General features: G+C 38.3%; 1 protein-coding gene across 4 annotated transcripts in view; it reads right to left on the bottom strand.

Moving 5' to 3' along the window:
* The window catches only part of SCN8A (sodium voltage-gated channel alpha subunit 8), a 75492-nt gene extending 74130 nt beyond the window's left edge, over window positions 1–1362 (bottom strand). For all 4 annotated transcript variants that reach the window (XM_087956222.1, XM_026681329.2, XM_026681325.2 and 1 more), the window contains exon 1: window positions 1042–1362. In XM_087956222.1, the coding sequence (XP_087812348.1) occupies window positions 1042–1314 (273 nt within the window). In that variant the 5' untranslated portion in view covers window positions 1315–1362. The remainder of the gene's footprint in view (window positions 1–1041) is intronic.
* Between the last annotated feature and the right edge of the window lie 18323 nt (window positions 1363–19685).

Below are 19685 nucleotides of genomic sequence, written 5' to 3'. Positions count from 1 at the left end.
GTCTTGCCCCCTGCTACTCACAGACATTGCCCAAGATTTAAATGACCTTTGAAATAAGAAACAGGACTGACTCACGTAGAAACCTGAGCAATGTGTGGATAGTGGCATTAATCCCAACCCTAGTAGTAATTTCCTCGGTCTGCTTAGCATTTTCTAGAAAGGCTGGAGCATCTGCAATTGCGACCAGACAAATAAGTCCTGTCTGTCATTATTCATATGAAGATATCATTTATATGCTGACAGAAGTCTGGTTTTCCGCTTAGAATCCCCAATGCTGTAACCTGCTTTTGTTTGTATGCACCCACTGGAGAAAAAAATAAGAAATTCCGCTCCTCTCATTCTTTTTAGCCAATTTGTACAAGCTACTCTAGCCTGATAGTCACCAATTATATGGATTGTATACTTCCATACAGGTGAGAGACTGATTCTTTTTCTCCATATTGCTATCTGATTCACCTCTATTCTGCATATTTTCCTAAGACTTTAATATTTAACAGCTACATGTCGTATTTCCCAAAAAAGGGGGGAGTCACTGTCATTGTTTTCCCCAGAAAATTTTGGGGCATCTCTGGGTGCCACAAAACTGCATATTTGCAAATATCATTTGCAAAGCTCTAGCCACGTGCTATTTTCCTTTTTTTCCTCTGGGAATATATAACCAAGGGACAAATTTTAGGTTATCCTTATTTCGACGGACCATTTGTTAATAAAAGTCAATCTTCTTCTCAGCCTCATTTGCCGTCTTTCTCGGATGTATTATTGCCTCCCCACTAAATCTTCCGACTCATACAATGACATACCCTATGTGGTGGTTTTAAAAACCCAGCTGCCCAGCGACTGCTCCCTTAACTTTCTCCCTCTTCCTTTTTCCTCCCATCCCACAACAAACCCGAAGACAAGGTACATCTTTACAAAGGCCATACAGATGTTTTTCTGCCTCTCCCCCCCTTTTCCCGTGACACCTCCGGCCACCCAAACCTGTAACTCCTTTGACCATCAGAAGGCTGACTTTTACATAGCTGGTCTTGTTTGCTGACTCACTTTCTGCGTCATATAGAAAGGGTCAAAGTCCTCCAGTGGCACAGCAACCAGGCCTTTGGGGATGTCCCCGTAGATGAAAGGCAAACTCTTCCCTGCCTCCAGGTCACTGTTTGGTTTTGGTTTGTTCTCTTCATCATCATCTCTGTGACTGCTGTCTTGTTTAGGGCGCTTCTTCTTGTCTTCTGCGATGCGCTTCTCAATGTTAGCCAGAGATTCCGGAGTGAAAGGCCTAAAACTGTCAGGGCCTGGTGGTGCAAGCAACCGCCCTGCCATCTTTTCATCCTGCAGAAGCTTGTTCAATTATGTTGTGCCCAGGATAGGTCAACTCTGAAAGCACAAAAGAAAAGAAAGAAAAGGAAAAGCCACAGATCAATTATCAATATCAGGGATGGCTGGAGACTTGGGAACTTCCCTAGGGAAGAATTTACCCGGTTGAGCCCTTTCCCCACTGAAGTAGCCGAATGAGAGTCCTCTGAGGTTACAAGCAAACAAACATCATCACTTCCTATATTACCCAGTGGAGTAATAATTTTTGTCTATTGTAGCATAAACAATAAAAAAAGCATTACGGCATGCCGAAAATTAGCATCTACTTTCAAGGACTATGCTTCCCTATGTCATTTACCTCACTTAACTTTGGGTTCTTCTGGGGATATTTGAGACATTGACCTTACTACAAGTTCCCAGTTCTTCAGATAAAGAATAAATTATTGGGATTACTCTGTTTAATAGCCCATGATCAAAACAGCAGGAAATAGCAGCTTTTATTGCCAGAATTTACTGTGTTTTGTAATGCTCTGATGGCTCTGCCTCTCCTGAAGATTCAGCTTCTCAACTACAGATAGATTAATCTGATATTTCTCTTTCTCTCTCTCTCTTTTTATCCTGTTTCTATTCTGGGCAATTTCATTTCGGTTTGTATTCCATGTTCAATGTTTTTCTTTCAGTTTCGGAGGCTTATACTATGAAACATGGAAAGTTTTACAAGACTTGAGATGCTAAATCAATGATTTCAAAACAACATTTGATCATCTCTTGACCAGACTATTGCAACACACTATATATAACGATGCCTTTGAACAGCATCAGTTAAAACTGGTTGAGAATGCAATGATTCAATTAAGTACATCCCTGGTTTGCTCAAGTGACATCACTACTGGGAGAGGAGGAACATTAGTTGCCAAGTTGCTTCTAGGTGCAATTCAAGATCCTGGTTGTCCTGCTTAAGGCTCAGGATTTTTTTATTTTTTTTGCTCTCAATGGTTTCTGCCTCCCCCCAAAGAAACACCCTCTGAATCCCATTTGAACCCCTTCAGGGACTATGGTGGCATGCTTTTTCCATTGCTGCCCCTCTCCTTTGAAATAATGCTCCTCCTAAGGTCACAGCATTACCAACTCAGTTGGCATTTTAAAAAATGCTTAGATTTGGCCTGCTGGGCCGGCCTAGAAATAGCAAAGGACCAGCTCACAGTGCCTCTGCTACTGCAGGGCCCATTTTGGCTGCCAGAGTGCTGCAGGAGGCCGTCCTTGACTCAGAAGGTTATAAAAGGGAGGAAAGATAAAACATTTTACTTTTCAGGCTTGCAGGATTCTGCTACTATAGCCTACATCAATAATTTATAGTTCTAGTCTTCCTATGGAATGAGTTTCTTGATCTGGTCTCTCTCTTTCTCTCTCTCATAGGGTAATCAAGTAGATCAAGTATGTATCAAAAAAACAAAATCACAGAAATGTACGCCTCTCTATTTTTATATGTGTATAAAACCATGTGTGTGTAGTCCCATGTCATGCCCATCATAGTCACACCTACCATGACTATTTCCCCTGGCCATGCACCCCCCCAAGCCCTCTGCGGTCAAACACAACCCTGATGCAGCCCTCAATGAAATCAAGTTTGACACATCTAGTATAAATGGAACAGTGGGTGTGCTGGAGTAGATGAGTGGTTGTTACTCAGAGTGCCATTTCTTGGCATGATTTTGAATGGGAATATAATTATGACAGGTAGTCCTCAACTTACAACCATTTGTTTAGTGACTCTTTGAAGTTACGGTGGCATTGAAAAAAGTGACTTGTAACCAGTGCTCACACTTAACAACCATTGCAGCATCTTCAGGATCAAGGGATCAAAGTCAGGTGCTTGGCAATTGGCATGTATGTACTATGGTTGCTGCCTCCAAGGGTCATATGATCACAATTCCCGATTTTCCCAGCCAACTTCCGACAAGCAAAATCAATGGAGGAAGCTGGATTTGCTTAAGGACCACACGATTCACTTAGCAGCGTGGTTTATTTAACAACCATGGCAAAAAGGTCATAAATTGGGTACAGCGCACTTTGCTTAAACAATAGAAATTCTAGTCGCAATTGTGATCATACTTCAAAGACTTCCTGTATTTGATTTGGTTTATGTTATAACGTTGTTTTTATTTTTTATTTTGTTACGGTATAGTAAGGAACAGCTGGCCGTTTACATAACAAACCAGCCTAATGTGTTCAGAAGCAGTTATCTAATCCCTGAGAGGAAAAGAAGGAGTTCTATCAGGTTTTGGGCAAGAAACACCTTTTAGCGTTTTTTTGTCCTGGATTGGTGGTGAGGGGGGTTACCTCAGGCAACAGCGAACACTGAGGAATTATTTTGTTCTAGAGTAGAATTCTGTTAAGATATGTGTGTGTGTACGTGTGTGTGTGAGAGAGTGTGTGCGTATATTATTTTATCTGTTTACAATTGTGTGTGGAACTTTTATCTTTTTTGGCACCTTTAATAAAGTTGATTTTTGTTTGAATACTGAAGCTGACCAATGGCCTTCTGGCATCCACCTCAGAGTGCCTGAACAACAGATCCCCAAAAGCGTTGTTTGCTTTCCTTTCCTGTAGTTTATCCAGATGCAGTCTGAATTAAGCAGGACCCATCAAGTGTGTCCCAGAATTTTTATGCCAGATGTCCCAAAGATGCTTTTCCAAAAGTAATTTAAATCCCTCTATTCCTCACCATTGAGTCAGAACTGAAGAAAGCTTCTTGGATGAAAAGTTTTCAAGGAAAAAGTCCAAGAAAGTCCAGTTGCCTTTTGGAAAAGCACATTTGAGACAACCATAACCTGAATGACTGAGAATCTCCACGGACACTTTCATGCTAGATGCTCAGTGGTCTCTTGACAGATAAGTCCATTTCAAAGGATTCCCTGAATGGAAATTTAAAAAAAAAAAGGAATCCCACTATGCCATCTGAAAACCAGAGCTCCTCATAAGAATGTGGTTCTTCTCTGAGTCTATATTAAGACAGCTTTGTATGGAAGAACTCACCCAGCAACAAAAATGAAGAATTTGCAGATAACTCTTTCAAAGCAACATTTTCTCTTGATCTGCTCTGGGAATCAACTTTCTGAAACATAACACTAAGTGCAATTATGATCCAAGAGACATTTGTCTCTAAACACACAAAGATTAGCAAGTTCTGAGTTAAAAAAAAATAAAAAAATAAAAACATTAATTATTCCATGCCACAAAATGAAACCAAAAAAAAAAAAAAAAAAAGAATCTGGTTATTTCAAAAAAAAACCCAACAAGTTTCAGTAAAATACCTAGGAGCTGTTTAAAATACAGGTAGTCCTCAACTTACAACAGTTCATTGAGTGACCATTGAAAGCTACAACAGCATTCAAAAAAAGTGACTTATGACTGTTTTTCAGTTACGACTGTTGTAGCATCCCCATGGTCACGTGACCAAAGTTCAGATGCTTGGCAACTGATTCATATTTATGACGGTTGCAGTGTTCTGGGCTCATGTGATCCCCTTTTGACTTTGCTTCTGGCAGAGCAAAGTCAATGGAGAAACCAAATTCACTTAACAACTGTGTTACTAACTTAACAACTGCCGTGATTCACTTAACAACTGTAGCAAGTTCATAAAATGGGGTAAAACTCATTTAACAAATGTTTTGCTTAGCAACAGAAATTTTGGGCTCAATTGTCATCATAAATTGAGGACTATCTGTAAAGTTATAATCCCGTTGTATCTAAAATGTGATTGCTAGGAGTTGAAAACTACTTGATGGCACCTAATTCCTAGCAGTTAGAACAATTAATCAGTGGAACAATTTGCCTCCAGAAGTTATGAATGCTCCAACACTGGAAGTTTTTAAGAAGAGATTGGACAACCATTTGTCTGAAATGGTATAGGGTTTCCTCCTGCCTGAACAGGGGGTTGGACTATAAGAGCTCCAAGGACCCTTCCAACTATTCTATTCTATTCTATTCTATTCTATTCTATTCTATTCTATTCTATTCTATTCTATTCTATTCTATTCTGTTTTGTTCTATTCTATTCTGTTTTGTTCTATTCTATTCTGTTTTATTCTATTCTATTCTATTCTATTCTATTCTATTCTATTCTATTCTATTCTATTCTATTCTATTCTATTCTATTCTATTCTATTCTATTCTATTCTATTCCATTCCATTCCATTCCATTCCATTCCATTCCATTCCATTCATTTTAATCCATCTTCTCTCCATTGAATTGTCTGTCTGAAATCATATATGGCAATAAGCAAGGCATGAATCTTGTTTGCCCTCATTCTCACTTGGTGCTTGAACTGACACATTGTTGAGGTAATTCCCCGTTAGGAGAATGAGTGCACACAGGGAGACGTGGTGAGAGTGGTGAAGAATAACACACAACCAGCACACAGATACACTGTATAGTAAAATGTAGGTATTTACTTCCAGTAAACGGTTAAGCAAAGTCCAACAAACAGTCCAAGTCATACACGGTTATAGCAGTCAGTTTTCAGTCCAGGGATAATCCAATAACAAAGTCCAGTATCAAAAACAGTTCAGTAATAGACTCACATCAATCCAAGAATAACAACGATCAGCAACAGTCAATAGGGAAATGCAGGAACGGCAACACTCTGGGAAACCAGGTTTCTGGCTCCATCTTATGGCCGTTTGAGGAACCACACCCAATTACAATTTTAGCATTCCCTTAAAGATACAGTATTAAAATGTCTATCCTGGTTTATATATTTCCAACCCAACTGTTAGGTGACTTACATTCCTAACACACATCATACTGATTCTGACTCACACAACTCTAGCATACACCTGCTCTGTACTTGCCTGCGAACACTTTGTAGATGTGAAAGAACCATGAGTTGCAGGTATGTATAGGTTAAAAGTATAAGGCTTTTGATTTTGAAATGTTAGATATCCACATGTGCCCTAGGTTGGGGGCACATATCATTCTGGGACTTCATTCATATAATTTGCAAAGCCATAGGCTATCCTAGCATGACAGGAACAACCCTGCTCCATTCATTTTCCTCTACTGGTAGCAAATGGCAAAGATGGCAAGATTTGTCATGTGATTACTATATTTTTAGTCCTCTCAGCTTCTGGGAAAAAGACTATTGCTTCTCAACTCTTGCCATTTTTTCCTATGTGATTGTGTATGTTTGTGTACAAGGACTCTGCAGTTACATTGGGTTGAGTTACATTGCAGATGGACTGAGAGAGAACTTACCCTCTGCTACATAACAGATAAGAGAATAACAGAGCTGGAAGGGACCTTGGAGATCTTCTAGTCCAACCCCCTGCAGGAGACCATATACCATTTTAGTATCTGGGCTGGGGCTGGGCTGGGCTGGCGTGAAAAGGAAGGGAAAAAGATAGAGGCAGAAATGCTAAAAAAAAAACACAATTTCAAAGAGTTCTCTCCAGGCTATTATCTCAGTCTCAGAAGTAGGAAACATCAACTAACCTCCTAGAAAGTAATTCACATAAAGTGGGTAGGTGGGTGTAGTATAGTTAGTGTAGGTTAGAGTGGTTGCACAACAGGCTTACCCTTTCTCTTTCTATGAAGAGGACTTCACTGTGGTTGTTTGTTGTATAGAGCAATGTGCAAGTTCAGCCACAGTGGCTTGGCATTATGAGTGAACGTGGCCATTTGTTCAACAGATTGTGGTTTTGTTTTTTTAAAGAATCCTACAGTAACTTGTTGTAGTGCCCACTCCTTGGGTTTAGTTGAAAGAGATCTAGGATTCTATTTCCAGGCAAAAAGATAAAAGATCTTTGTTTTTCCCTTCAGTAAATGAAAATGATCAATAAAAGAAACCCATTTTCCAGAATCCAGAATCTGTTGGCATGCTTGAGAAATATGAATGGCTAGCTGACTTTTTCAATATTATATGTAAGTCCTGGATAGGAGAAATGGCTCCAGAATGAATGTCCACTTATATTAGGTACATTGGGGAAGGTTCACAGCAGGACTGGTTTTTCAGAAATACAGCAAAACCTTCATTTGAGTCTTTCTGAATATTAAGTTGCTGCTTTTGGTAAAAGTATATTTAAGACTTCTTCTTGATCAATTGGCAATCCTTTTTTAATAACTCTGTCTGGCTAGCAAGTAGCGGTTCCTCCAGAGATAGATAGATGATAGATAGATAGATAGATAGATAGATAGATAGATAGATAGATAGATAGATAGAAAGATAGATAGATGATAGATAGATAGATAGATAGATAGATAGATAGATAGATAGATAGATAGATAGATAGATAGATGATAGATAGATAGATAGATAGATAGATAGATAGATAGATATAGATATAGATATAGATATAGATATAGATATAGATATAGATATAGATATAGATATAGATATAGATATAGATATAGATATAGATATAAACTAGAATTTTACAAAGATGCTGATTAAATCCAAGGAAGGAAACCTAAAAAGAAAGCAAAGAAACACAAATGATTGAAAGACGATGTCTGGACCAGTAAGTTTGCATGCAGCAGGGCCTGCCCTGTGTCCCAACAAAGAGGGCACCGTCCAGGTATGATGTGCTCTCAGAGAAAATAAATGCATGAGTCAGAACACTCCCCCCCCAAAGTTTATTCTGCATCAAATGCCTCTGTCAAGCATGCATGCAGAGACACCAAGATACACAAGCACCCTTTCTTTGCAGATTGACACCTTTGCAGAGGAAGCAGGAAGCCTTGGCCTCCACTCTGTGGCTCCCTTCACAACAGCATTTTACACTGAAGGAAGAAGGGGAGTGGAGTTCTAGAAGCGGTGCACTGATGCAATGGCACTGCAGCACTGCAGACTGAAATACAACAGAGCACATTGGCTCTGGCGTTGAAAGGAGGAATCCAGCTGTTGAATGGGCAGAAGGTCTGAAGCACAGAAATCTTGATCCTGCTACACACCTTACACAGACAGGGTGATTTCTAAAAACAAACGCAGAGGCGTAGGAGATTTTATCCATCCTCTCTTCCAGTCCAAACACGCACACATCTTCCCATAAATGAGTGACTAGCAAGGACTTCTTGAATAAAGAAGGATGACTCAATACATTGTTCGAAGCCAATGAACCCCTACAAGGCCAAATCATTATGATGTGGCTATTCCAGCAAGAAGTCAGTCATCATTCCCATTGAGAAATCCAACTTGCTTTCTTGCCTCTCTCACTCATTCTTTACCAGACATACATACATTTTTTGTAAATTATGGTCCCTAATCAGAATCATTCTTCATTAAAACCACCTAAGAGAAGCAAACATTAAAAAGAGCTGAGTGTTTTGGTATGTTGATTGAATCAGAGAAATCCCGATTTCTCAACCATGAAACAGTTGAAGAGATCTTGGACCTGGCATTTGGCTTAAACCTACTTTACAATTTTAATTTGTCAAATTAAAACCAGAAGAGGAGATAATGTATGCTATCTTTGACTTCCTTGGAGAAAATACTGTGTAGTTAAAAAAATGCAACCATACTGTATACACAAAAATGAGAGAACCAGTTTGGTGTACTAGGTAAGCACTAGGTGTACTAAGTACTGGCTGGAAACTGGAAGACTATGAGTTCTATTTCCATCTTAGGCACAAAGCTATCTAGACGGTCTTGGGCCAGTTCTTTTCTCTCAGCCCTAGCAAGCAGGCAATGGCAAACCACTTCTGAAAACCTTGCCAAGAAAACTGCAGGGACTTGTCCAGGAAATCACCAGGTGTCAGGACTGACTCAAAGATACACACAGACAAAACCATTTAAACATTCCAATTTCTGAGAGAAAGTTTATTCTGCTCCCAGAAAGCTCTATGATTTCCCCAAATCTACTTGGACATTCAAAAATGAGTGCAAAGTTAAGGTAGATCAGGGGTCTTCAAACTTGACAGCTTTAAGACTTGTGGACTTCAACTCCCAGAATTCTTCCTCCAGTCATGTTAGCTCAGGAATTCTGGGAGTTTGAAGACCTTTGAGGTAGATAATCAAAGCTTTAATTCATTAAATGCTTGCTATTGCTGCAAAAAGCTGATTTGCTCATTCTCTGAAGCTATTTTGGCTTTAATATGTTTCTGCTGTAGTTAACAGACAAAAATTGCTAGATCCCTTAACCAATGAAGGATAGTTTGCACTGTTCACATTTAAGTTACTTCCAATTGCTCTGGCATACTATATGGAGATATTGATCACTCTTAAATCTGATTAATTAGTAACGTATTTAAATTTTGAAGTTAAATTTAAATAAATGCTTAATCAACTGCAAGAAGATTTAACCAACCCTACTAAGCATTAAATATATATCCTGTAAATGATTTGGAACTTATCCAACTAAACAATGGAGGGAAGCATCTATAGCTCCTTCTGTGATGGTTTTGATAGCATCTCACCTTCAGTCTTATAAAACCAGCAGAGTAAGCAGTCCTCATTCCTAGAGAAGGAAGACAGCAAAAGTTTAATAAGGTTAACCAAGTTCTGTTAGACCAAGGATGCATCTGTCTCTTATTGTATTAGTCTTATAACCAGTACATGAACCCATAAGATACGGAAATCAATAGGGGCAAGAAAAAATGCATAACTATATAACTATATTGGTTAAAGTCTCTAGCTATCAAATTTACACTAGACTCCTTCCCAATTTAGGATGTGATGTTCCTATTTTCTTTCAGGAGCTAGTTTTCCTAGATGATCTTCAGAACCACAGTTTTTCAGCTTTCAATTTTCAGATAAATTGGGATTAGGATTGTAACATGTAGAATTTGGAGAGAAAGTTGCAAGATGGCTGGTAAAAAGCTCAACACGGTGTACAAGAAACCATATTTGGATATGTGCAGCCTGAAATTCCAAAGGAATTACAAGGCCCTGGAATCCAAAAAAATTTCAGAACACACAAAATAATCTCTGATCCCCTAATAACAACATTTGGCAGAACCAATACTACTAATATTATAATCAATAAGAAGTTTTCATTTACCTAACAATGAGTCAGAGTTAATGACTGATGTAATCATCTGGTATATTACATCAAATAATTCTACTTTGTTTTGGGAAGTTATGACTAAAACTAAAGAATGTTAAAACTATTAGGCATTTATTTAAAAAATAACATTGAACTGAAATGCTCGATTTGATGTGGGACTGCACTATATTTTTGAGAATTTTGCTTCATTTCTGGGGTCACTTCTGTTGCTTATGGGAAAAATACTGCAGATACAATTCTGAGAGAAATAAAATAAAATTATTTTCTAATAAAAGGATTTACCCAGCATGTTTAAAACTTAATTAAATATAGATATTTCCTATTTCATGAACATTGGGTTGATTTTAACTTTTGGTGATATCCAGAGTTCTGGAAGCATTTACACTATTGCTCTATTTTTAACTTTTTATAATATCCGAAAGCCCATATGGGTTGTCTCTAAGTTCATGCTAAACTATACTTTATTTAGCAATTTTTTGTTGTATAAGTTATAAATTGCTATACAATAACTGTCTGTACACATCATATTAAAGCAAAATTGATCAAAATAATATTCTGTCTTAGCTCAGCATGTCACGCTAGACTGCCTATTATGTATGTATGTGCTATACTATGGTAAAACTTCTTTCTACCTGTTGTGTATTTTCACCTGGATGGTGATTAGTAAAGAAGGAAAACAAAATCTTGAATTTCCCAATGTAACTATATCAAATAACAGAAAAATGATGTCCTCCTGAATGTAAGGATATTTTACTGATGGCTCAATCCTAGAGATTATCCTTACTGCCCGAGTCTTCTTTGTGAAATGGAGCTAATTTTTCCTATATATTAAGAAACAAAACATATGTACTGTTTGTCCTTTCTACCCCAATTGTATAGTTTTGAAGAATCCCAGGTTTGTGATATAACTTAACTTCTATTTTCCATTATGCTGTGTTCTGAGTCATGTGCATGAGTTAGTACAGAAGCAACATAAAGGGAGAGTTCTACCCAAACAAAAGTTAAATAGGTCTCTGCTGCAATGCAATGCAACAGAAAACAACACAATGCCATGCAACCCAACCCCACCCAACCCAATCCTATAATGAGGTATCTCCCAGAACTGCCTTATGAACCATGTAGCTGCATTAATTTTCTATCTATTCCTATGCTTTGAATTATTTGGGATTTGTCAGAGAAAATAGAAAATAAACAGACAAGCCAAATCTTAGTGAAAAATGCCAACATTCCAGCTTCTCAGACTTATACATGATTTTCCCCAATAGAGAGGTGCTTAAGGACCTCTTAACAATCTCAAATAGATCAATACTCATATTAGAACCTTGTCATGTGTGGCATCCACTGTGGAAGAAGCAGTTTCACATGTATGAAGACCAGCTGTTTGCTAATGACATCTCTTAATAAGTCCTTAGTGATGGCATCTCCTGGGCCCGAAGTACATGTTTCTCTTGGGAGCTGTGAAGTGACAGAGAAACATTCTCTTTCAAATTGTCCTCTTTCATGCAGTGAAGAAGAAAGAGAATAATAGAAGCTAAGCTAGTGCTGATGGGAATCCACTCCATGCACTCTGAATGTGGTAGCTGATTCCTACAAATGGAACATTGGGTTGGTTTGTCATAAATTGAATTTGCTGTTTTGCATTGCAGTTCAATGCACAGTGAAGCTTTCAAGGGTTAAATCCAATGTTCTTTGGCATAAACAAAAGAAACCACTCATTTAGTGTGAGGAAGAAACAGATAAACACCATAGTATGCCTTAAAAGAGCTCTTATCACTAGTGAGTCACAGCCTAATTGAGAGTTAACTAATTAGGTGATAACTAATACTGTGCAAGTAAAACAGGAGTGAGTAACAGGAATGAATAACTAATTTGATGGTAACTAACACCATGCAAATAAAACAGGACTGAGGAACTTAAGCCTTCACTACAAAATAGTTCAAAAGCAAATGGAGAAATGGAAGGAAACTATATAATCAAAGTGCAAAATTCATCTAAACTCTGGCTGTTCATGAATAAAAAAACCATAGGGAAATAGTTGTACGAAGAAATAAATAATCAGGTAAGGTCTAGAATTCAGGTCATGTGACAGAAAGTTTAAATGAATTTTAAATAAATTATTTTAAACAAACAAACAGAATGTGTTTGTGAGATGTATGGCCGGACTTTTCTCCAGGAGTTCAAGGTGACTTCCATAGGGAATCTCCCTTCATTTTCTCCCCACAATGAACCTCTGCAATAAGTCAGGCTGAGAGGGAGCAATTGGCGCAAAGTCATCTAGCACATTTCCATAACTGAGGATTTCTCCCATGATAATAGTTAAGTCCATTATCTTAACCACTACACTGGTTCTAAATACATGCAAAAATAAAATAGCTGATAATTGGTGTGCATTTTAAAACAATGCCAAAAGAAAAAGGGAAACAAATTGTTCACTGTTGAGCAAGTAAAGTGTAAGAACATGTGGAATTTCACAAGGGACCCCCCCCCTGAACTTAAGGTCACAAATGTTAGTGTCAAACTTTTTTTTCCTAGTGACTTTGAGCTCTGCCACGAGTACAGCCCGCAGAATGGGCAGGAAAGCTATTTAGAGGGTAAGGACTATCTTTGGCCTGATGCATACATTTGTCAAATATGTTTGCATAAATACACATTATAAAATTTCCTGAAGAGATGTACATTATTCAACCAATAAGAAAAATGCCACAAAACCCCAATTTGCCAGGGCTACCCGGTGCGCTCTCTACCGAGATTTTACAAATAACTATAAACCCGCTTTTTACTTTATGGTGCTTACTGCTGCACATACATAGCAGTACCCCAGGACAAAAATATTTGATATGAGAAATGGTTGTGTATTGATTCCAACATTCTAAATAATGTTTAAATGACTCATGAAGGACACATATCAAATAAATCAGTCTTTCCTTCCCATAAGAAAAATTATGCTGGATCAGACAAAATTACCTATCCAGATCTTTTCCTTCCATTGGCTGCTTCCTGAAAAGTTACAAGCAAAGCTCGTAACAGTGGCCCACAAATGTTCCTCTTATTTTTAATCTCTGATTATGGAAGATCCACTGTTAGCCACTATGGCAACAGTCTGTAATATCTTATCCCCCCCTGCCCCCCCCCGATGATTTCTAAAAACCATTTAAACTAGTAGCCCTTCCCATATCTTATTATAGCAAATTTTGGTGGTTATAACCCCATAAGATGTTTGCAAGATCACTATCCATCTCCTTCACTTTTATATTATCTTTTCATTGTAAAATGAAACTGTTGTCATCTTTTTGGCATTTTTCAAAACCAATAATGAGAGACTGCATGCAAAAAAGAAGTCAGTGCTGAGAATAGCTCTCAACTTTATTCTTATCATTAAAATTCTAAGGATATTTTTTCTTAGATCCCCAATAAAAACATCTTCTTTATCTGGAAAGATAAAGAAAAATCAAAAACTTTGAAGCCTTTTTTGGACTGATGAATAGGATAGTGAGAACTGTTACCTTGGATCTTTTTATACCACATACATGTAAATATACATTTGAATCATCATTTTTAAAAGGACTTTTAAACAATCAGATAAATGATTATCCTCCTTATATAAGCAGCTTGCTTGAGGAAAATAGAAAGCCAGTTTGGTCTAGTGGATAAGGCACCAAGCTAGAAACAGGGAGACTGTGACTTCTAGTCCCACCTGAGACATGAAACCAACAAGATGACTTTGGGCAAGTCCATTTCTTTCAGCTTTGGAAAGGAGGAAAGGACAAGGGTCTTCTGAAAACCCTTGCCAAGAACATTGCTGGGATTAGTCTGGGCAACAACCAGGAATAAAAAAAAAAAAACTGGGTTGAAGGCAACCCCCCCAAAAAGGGGTGGGTGGGGTAATAATTGTGTAATCAAAAATCTATACTTGGAGCCCCCTATCCATTGTTGATTGTAGATAATTTTCCCAAGTTTGCATATGTATTGGTGGAATGCAAGTGGTACTGTACCTTTTTGTCTTTTGTGATGCTTTGAACACCCACTGCACCAAGAACTTTTACATCAAGAACTTTTACTGTTAGAGGGTAGTCTTCTCATGTTATTTCTTATCCAGTTTCATGCCATATCATATCTTTTTTTTTTTTTTTAGAAATGCCATCCTACACTTTTGTTTCTACTTCTACTATCTTGTTTCTAGCCAGGTATATAATGCAGTGATGTGGTACTATAGGATGTGTGTCAGTCAGATCTCTTGCATCATTGGAGGATGGAAGGACTTTCCTTCTCTGTGGCTTTTCCTGTTGGGCTTTGACTACACACAATGACACAGTGTGATTATGATACATTATGCAAAGTACAAGTATTTCACTTTTCCCTGGTTCTACATAATATAACCTGTATCTATTCATCACAGAAAACAAAGAGATTGACAAAAGTGGCAGGTGATGAGATGATCCTTTCCATTCTTTTCTCTATAGCTGTGAGTAGAAATTGTCACTTCTAGATGACTAGTTTCTTATTTTTCTTTTCTTATTTTTAGAAATAGAAAAAATAAACACGTTATCTTTTGAAAGGCTTAATTACTGATTTCTCCCCTTTCAACCTGCTTACACAGACAGACCAACTTATCCCGAAGACATAACCACTGGCTAGACCTTTAGGAACATTTTAAAAAAAGATAATAAAAAGTACATATGATTCTTAAGCGCAACAAATGCCCACCCATATATGGCCAATGTATGAGTTAAGACTGGATATAACTCTAAGTACTAAGCAAGTATGTCCAGTATGTATTTATTGAATCTACAAACTGGCTTTCAACTAAAGAAAAGACAACTGCTTGGCTTAAAGCATTATGCAAGTCCAGGTGCAATTACAGCCAATGAAATATGAACAATAGCCATGAGCTGTGCTTGCTACGATTTTTCCTGAAAATAACAATTTACTATTGTCACATTTGGTTCTGGATTTCTCCGTTTATTTATTCTCTTGAAGGTGGAAAGTCAGTTGAAATTGCAGCCAAGGGCACCAGTTCCTATCTTTTCAAAGGAATACGGTAGAGAAGCATTCTGCTATTCTATTATTTATATATTCCATTATTTATAACATTATTTTATGACTCAGGAAGGATTCCTAAGGACACTTAAAATAAATAACACAATACATTCCCACATGTTAGAGAACAACAATCAGTGTGTTTATACTATATTTCTTGACTACAGTACACTGTCTAAAAGACTATTGGAAGAAAAATAAAACAATGAAAATCATAATAATTCATTATTACTCCACATTAATTCAGTCTCAACATTTGAGATATCCGTCCTAATAAAACTTTATTTTTGGGCAATATAATAATCATAACAAGGACCATCTCTGTGAGTACACATGACTACATTGCAACTAAGAAATATTTCTGCCAAGCATCACTATTCTTCAAAAAGTGAAAGTGCCCCCTTACACTTACTTTTCCCCATCAAGGTGTAAAAAGTTGAAAGGCTGGTATTTTATTTTGTTTAGATATTAGGATATTTTACCTTAAAGACTAAAAAGACACTTTATCTATATTGGAAAGGTTATTGATTTAGACTTCTTATTGTGTACTATTATGGCTTCATTTGCATTGATAGAGCCAATTGGAATGGATATAGCAGAAAGACAAAGTCAATGACGCATCATTTCTACCTGATCCCATGCAGAATGGGATTAAGGATTCTCATGAGAGGGGCTTTTCTTAAACCCAGATAAAGTTGATAAGAAGGTTCACCTCATGGCAATTTTTCCATTCTAAAGTCCAGGAGTCTCCAACTTTGGCAACTTTAAAACTTGTGGACTTCAACTCCCAGAATTCCTCAGCAAGCTTGCTGAGGAATTCTGGGAGTTGAAGTCCACAAGTTTTAAAGTTGCCAAAGTTGGAGACTCCTGCTGTAGCCCATTTGAATGTTGAGAACCACAAGTTTATCAGGTTTAAGCTGTGATCTATTAAATTTCCTTTGTACAGGAAGATATTTCCTTCTCCAGTCAGATAACCTCTATGTTGAGATATCAACTCCCAGAATTCTCAGCCATAGCATGCCCCACCCTGATAAAAGTGGGAGTTGCAGTCTTAGTACACTGGATGGCAATGAAATCAGCAATAACCGCTTCATCAGTTTGCACACAGATTATAGATGAAGAGCAGGGTGGATGAAGAGGAGTGGCAGTCCAACCTCTACAATCAAGATGAAGATGAGAATAACTTCCTTCAGTTTTGCCTGTGCAATAGAATAGCAATAGCACTTAGACTTATATACTGCTTCAGAGTGCTTTACAGCCCTCTCTAAGCAGTTGACAGAGTCAGCATATAGCCCCCAACAATCTGGGTCCTCATTTTATCGATCTCCGAAGGATGGAAGGCTGAATCAATCTTGAGCCGATCAGGATTGAACTCAGGGGTGGGATTCTACCGGTTCTGTCCGGCTCTGTAGAACCGGTAGCTCTGAAGAGCAGCAGACATAGAACCGGTTCTATGTCTGCTGATGTTTTGGCCCACCTGCCCGCCCGGGCTCTTACCTGACCTTTATTTCCTGCTTTTTCAACCTCAGCTGCTGTGCGAGGCACAGGTGCGGTTGAAAAAGCAGGAAAAAAGTGCTTTTTTCAAACGCTGCTTCTCTGCATGCAGTTCTGCTCAGCTGTCCAGGCAGCAAGCTGATGACGATTTATAGGCACGCGCACGCAGCATGCAAAGAAGCACATCCTAAATCACTGAACCTTGTAAATCACCAAACTGGTAGTTAACCCTGTTGGATCCCACCCCGATCAAACTGCTGGCAGTGGGCAGAATTAGCCTGCTTTACTGCATTCTAACCACTGTGTCATCCTGTTTTGACCATTATTACAGGTAGTCCTTCACTTACAACCATTTGTTTAGTGATGGTTTGAAGTTATAATGGCGCTGAAGAGATGACCTGTGACTAGTTTTCACACTTATGACCCTTGCAGCATCCTCATGGTCACATGATCAAAATTTGAATGCTTGGCAACTGGTTCCTATTGATGAAGGTTGCAGTGTCCCAAGGTCATGTGATCACCTTCTATGACCTTCTGACGAGCAAAGTCAATGGGGAAAACCAGATTCACTTAACAACCATGTTATTAGCTTAAGAGCTGCGTGATTCACTTAATAACTGAGGAAAGAAAGGTTGTTAAATGGGGCAAAAGTCAACAGCTGTCTCGCTTAGCAACAGAAATTTTGGGCTCTATTGTGGTCATAAGTTGAGGACTACCTGTAGGATTCCAGAAGCTTCTAGTGGAGTTATTGGGGGCTTCCAACTTAAGATATTTGATAAGGGAGCTTTTCTTTGGAGACTGGACAGCATTGCTACATCATCAAACAGCCTCTTGACTGACCTTCGTTCACTCACAATAATACTACATGTGAACATATTAAGTTGTATATGAACATCAAATGTGTGACTGTGAACAAAACTGTACTGCCAGGCCTTCCACTCCTTACATGACATTGTTTTATCAACTGTTCCCTATAGTCCATTTACTTGAGCATTAGGAAGTTACGACTATCATTAATTGAAAGCTATTGTTCAAAATAAATGAATGGATAACAGTTTTTGAGGTCAGATTCCTACTTCCTCAACAGCACATACAATTTACCTTGATATGCCATGTTTAGCTCTAATCAGATACGTTTGTGCTTTGGTTCACATCTCTCCTTTGGGAAAACTTCATATATTGAAGATTAATGTGATTTTATCGTTTAAAAAAAAACCTTAAATGTTTGCTGCCTTTAAGCCTATACCATATTAACTGAATAAAAACAAGAGCCTTATGGCACTTTTGAGTAGATCAAATACCTGTTATTTTTACTATATCAGGTTCATCTTCATTAACTAGGCTGCTCAATTTTTAGCATATTTATGCATGGTAAAGATGGAAAAATTCATATACAGGCAGGGGTGGGATTCTACTGGTTCTGTCCACCTCTGTAGAACCGGTAGTTTTGAAGAGTAGCAGATAGAGAGCATACATAGAACCGGTTCTATCTCTGCTGCTGTTTTGGCCTACACGCCTGCCCAGGCTCTTACCTGACCTTTATTTCCTGCTTTTTCAACGGCAGCTGCTTTGTATGACACAGCTGCAGTTGAAAAAGCAGGAAAAAAGGGCTTTTCCAACCGCTGCGCACTTGCAAGCAGCACTACTCAGCTGTCTGGGCAGCTCAGCAGGTCGTAAATTGCACTTGCACGACTCGCAGGACTCTCGCGACTCTCTCGCATGCGTGCATGACGCAGAGCAACAGAACCAGTAGTTATACTGGTTGGATCCCATCCCTGTATACAGGTAGTCCTCGAAGGTCCGTTTAGTAACTGTCCACTTACAGTGGAATTGAAAAAAAAATCATGTATGACCATTTTTCACACTTACAACCCTGTAGTGTCCCTGAGGTCATGTGATCAGAATTCGGACACTTAGCAGCTGGTTCATAGTTATGACGGTTGCAGAGTCCTGGACTCCCATGATCCCCTTTTACAACCTTCTGAGAAGCAAAGTGAATGGACCAGCCAGATTCACTTAACAACAGTGCCACTAACGGAACAAGTGCAGCGTTTCATTGAGCAGCTAAGGCAAGAAAGATTGTAAAATGGGACAAAATTTACTTAACAAATGTCTCTCTCTTAGCAACAAATTTTGTTGACTCAATTGTGGTCGTATGTCGAGGACTACCTGTACTAGAATATATTAATATTATTTTCCCCTCAATAGAATTATGTTAAATGTACATGCGTTTTATCTGGTACCTCTTCCTCCCATTATCTCTCACATTCTCTTGCATTTTATTCTTCCCCCTCTTAAAAATGTTTGCTATGGCACCCCGAATATATTCCTTTTGTCTACAACTGCATTGTTTTCTGCAGTCTCTCTCAAATAAGACCAGTTACTGCTGAGCCCACTGTTCTCTCCTGGTGACATTTTTAATCACAGTAAGTGTTTCTATAATTTGCCTTTCTTCCATATACTCAGAGACTCCTCTGAGAAAAATTAGAAATACATGCTGGAGAAAAGTGGGAAATCATAGGAAGGACGAAGGAGCTCCTATTGTAGAATTTAAGAGAAGGAGGAAGATGAGCCAGATGCCATCAGAATGTCCTCCAGATGTTGAGATTACAAAACAAAAGTCAAAGGAATAAAATGGGCACTTATTTTTTTTTCCTTTGCAAATTGGAGAGATTGCTACTTCTCATTTTTGTGCCATTCTTATCCAGAAGCAACTTGCCCAGGTATGACTATTGGCACACAAGAATGATATGTATGGATGTTAAAACAGATGCCCATTGTTCTGTGATTTGGTTCCTAGTGTTCTCAACATGATAGGTGCAAAAGTATCCAAAACTGAATAG

This window comes from Notechis scutatus, chromosome 2 (genome assembly GCF_049901735.1).
Source record: "Notechis scutatus isolate UNSWTSFEM ecotype Mainland chromosome 2, rNotScu1.2, whole genome shotgun sequence".
Lineage (NCBI taxonomy): Eukaryota > Metazoa > Chordata > Lepidosauria > Squamata > Elapidae > Notechis > Notechis scutatus.
Note: the sequence above shows the minus strand (reverse complement) of the source record. Positions and strands in the feature narration are given on the sequence as shown.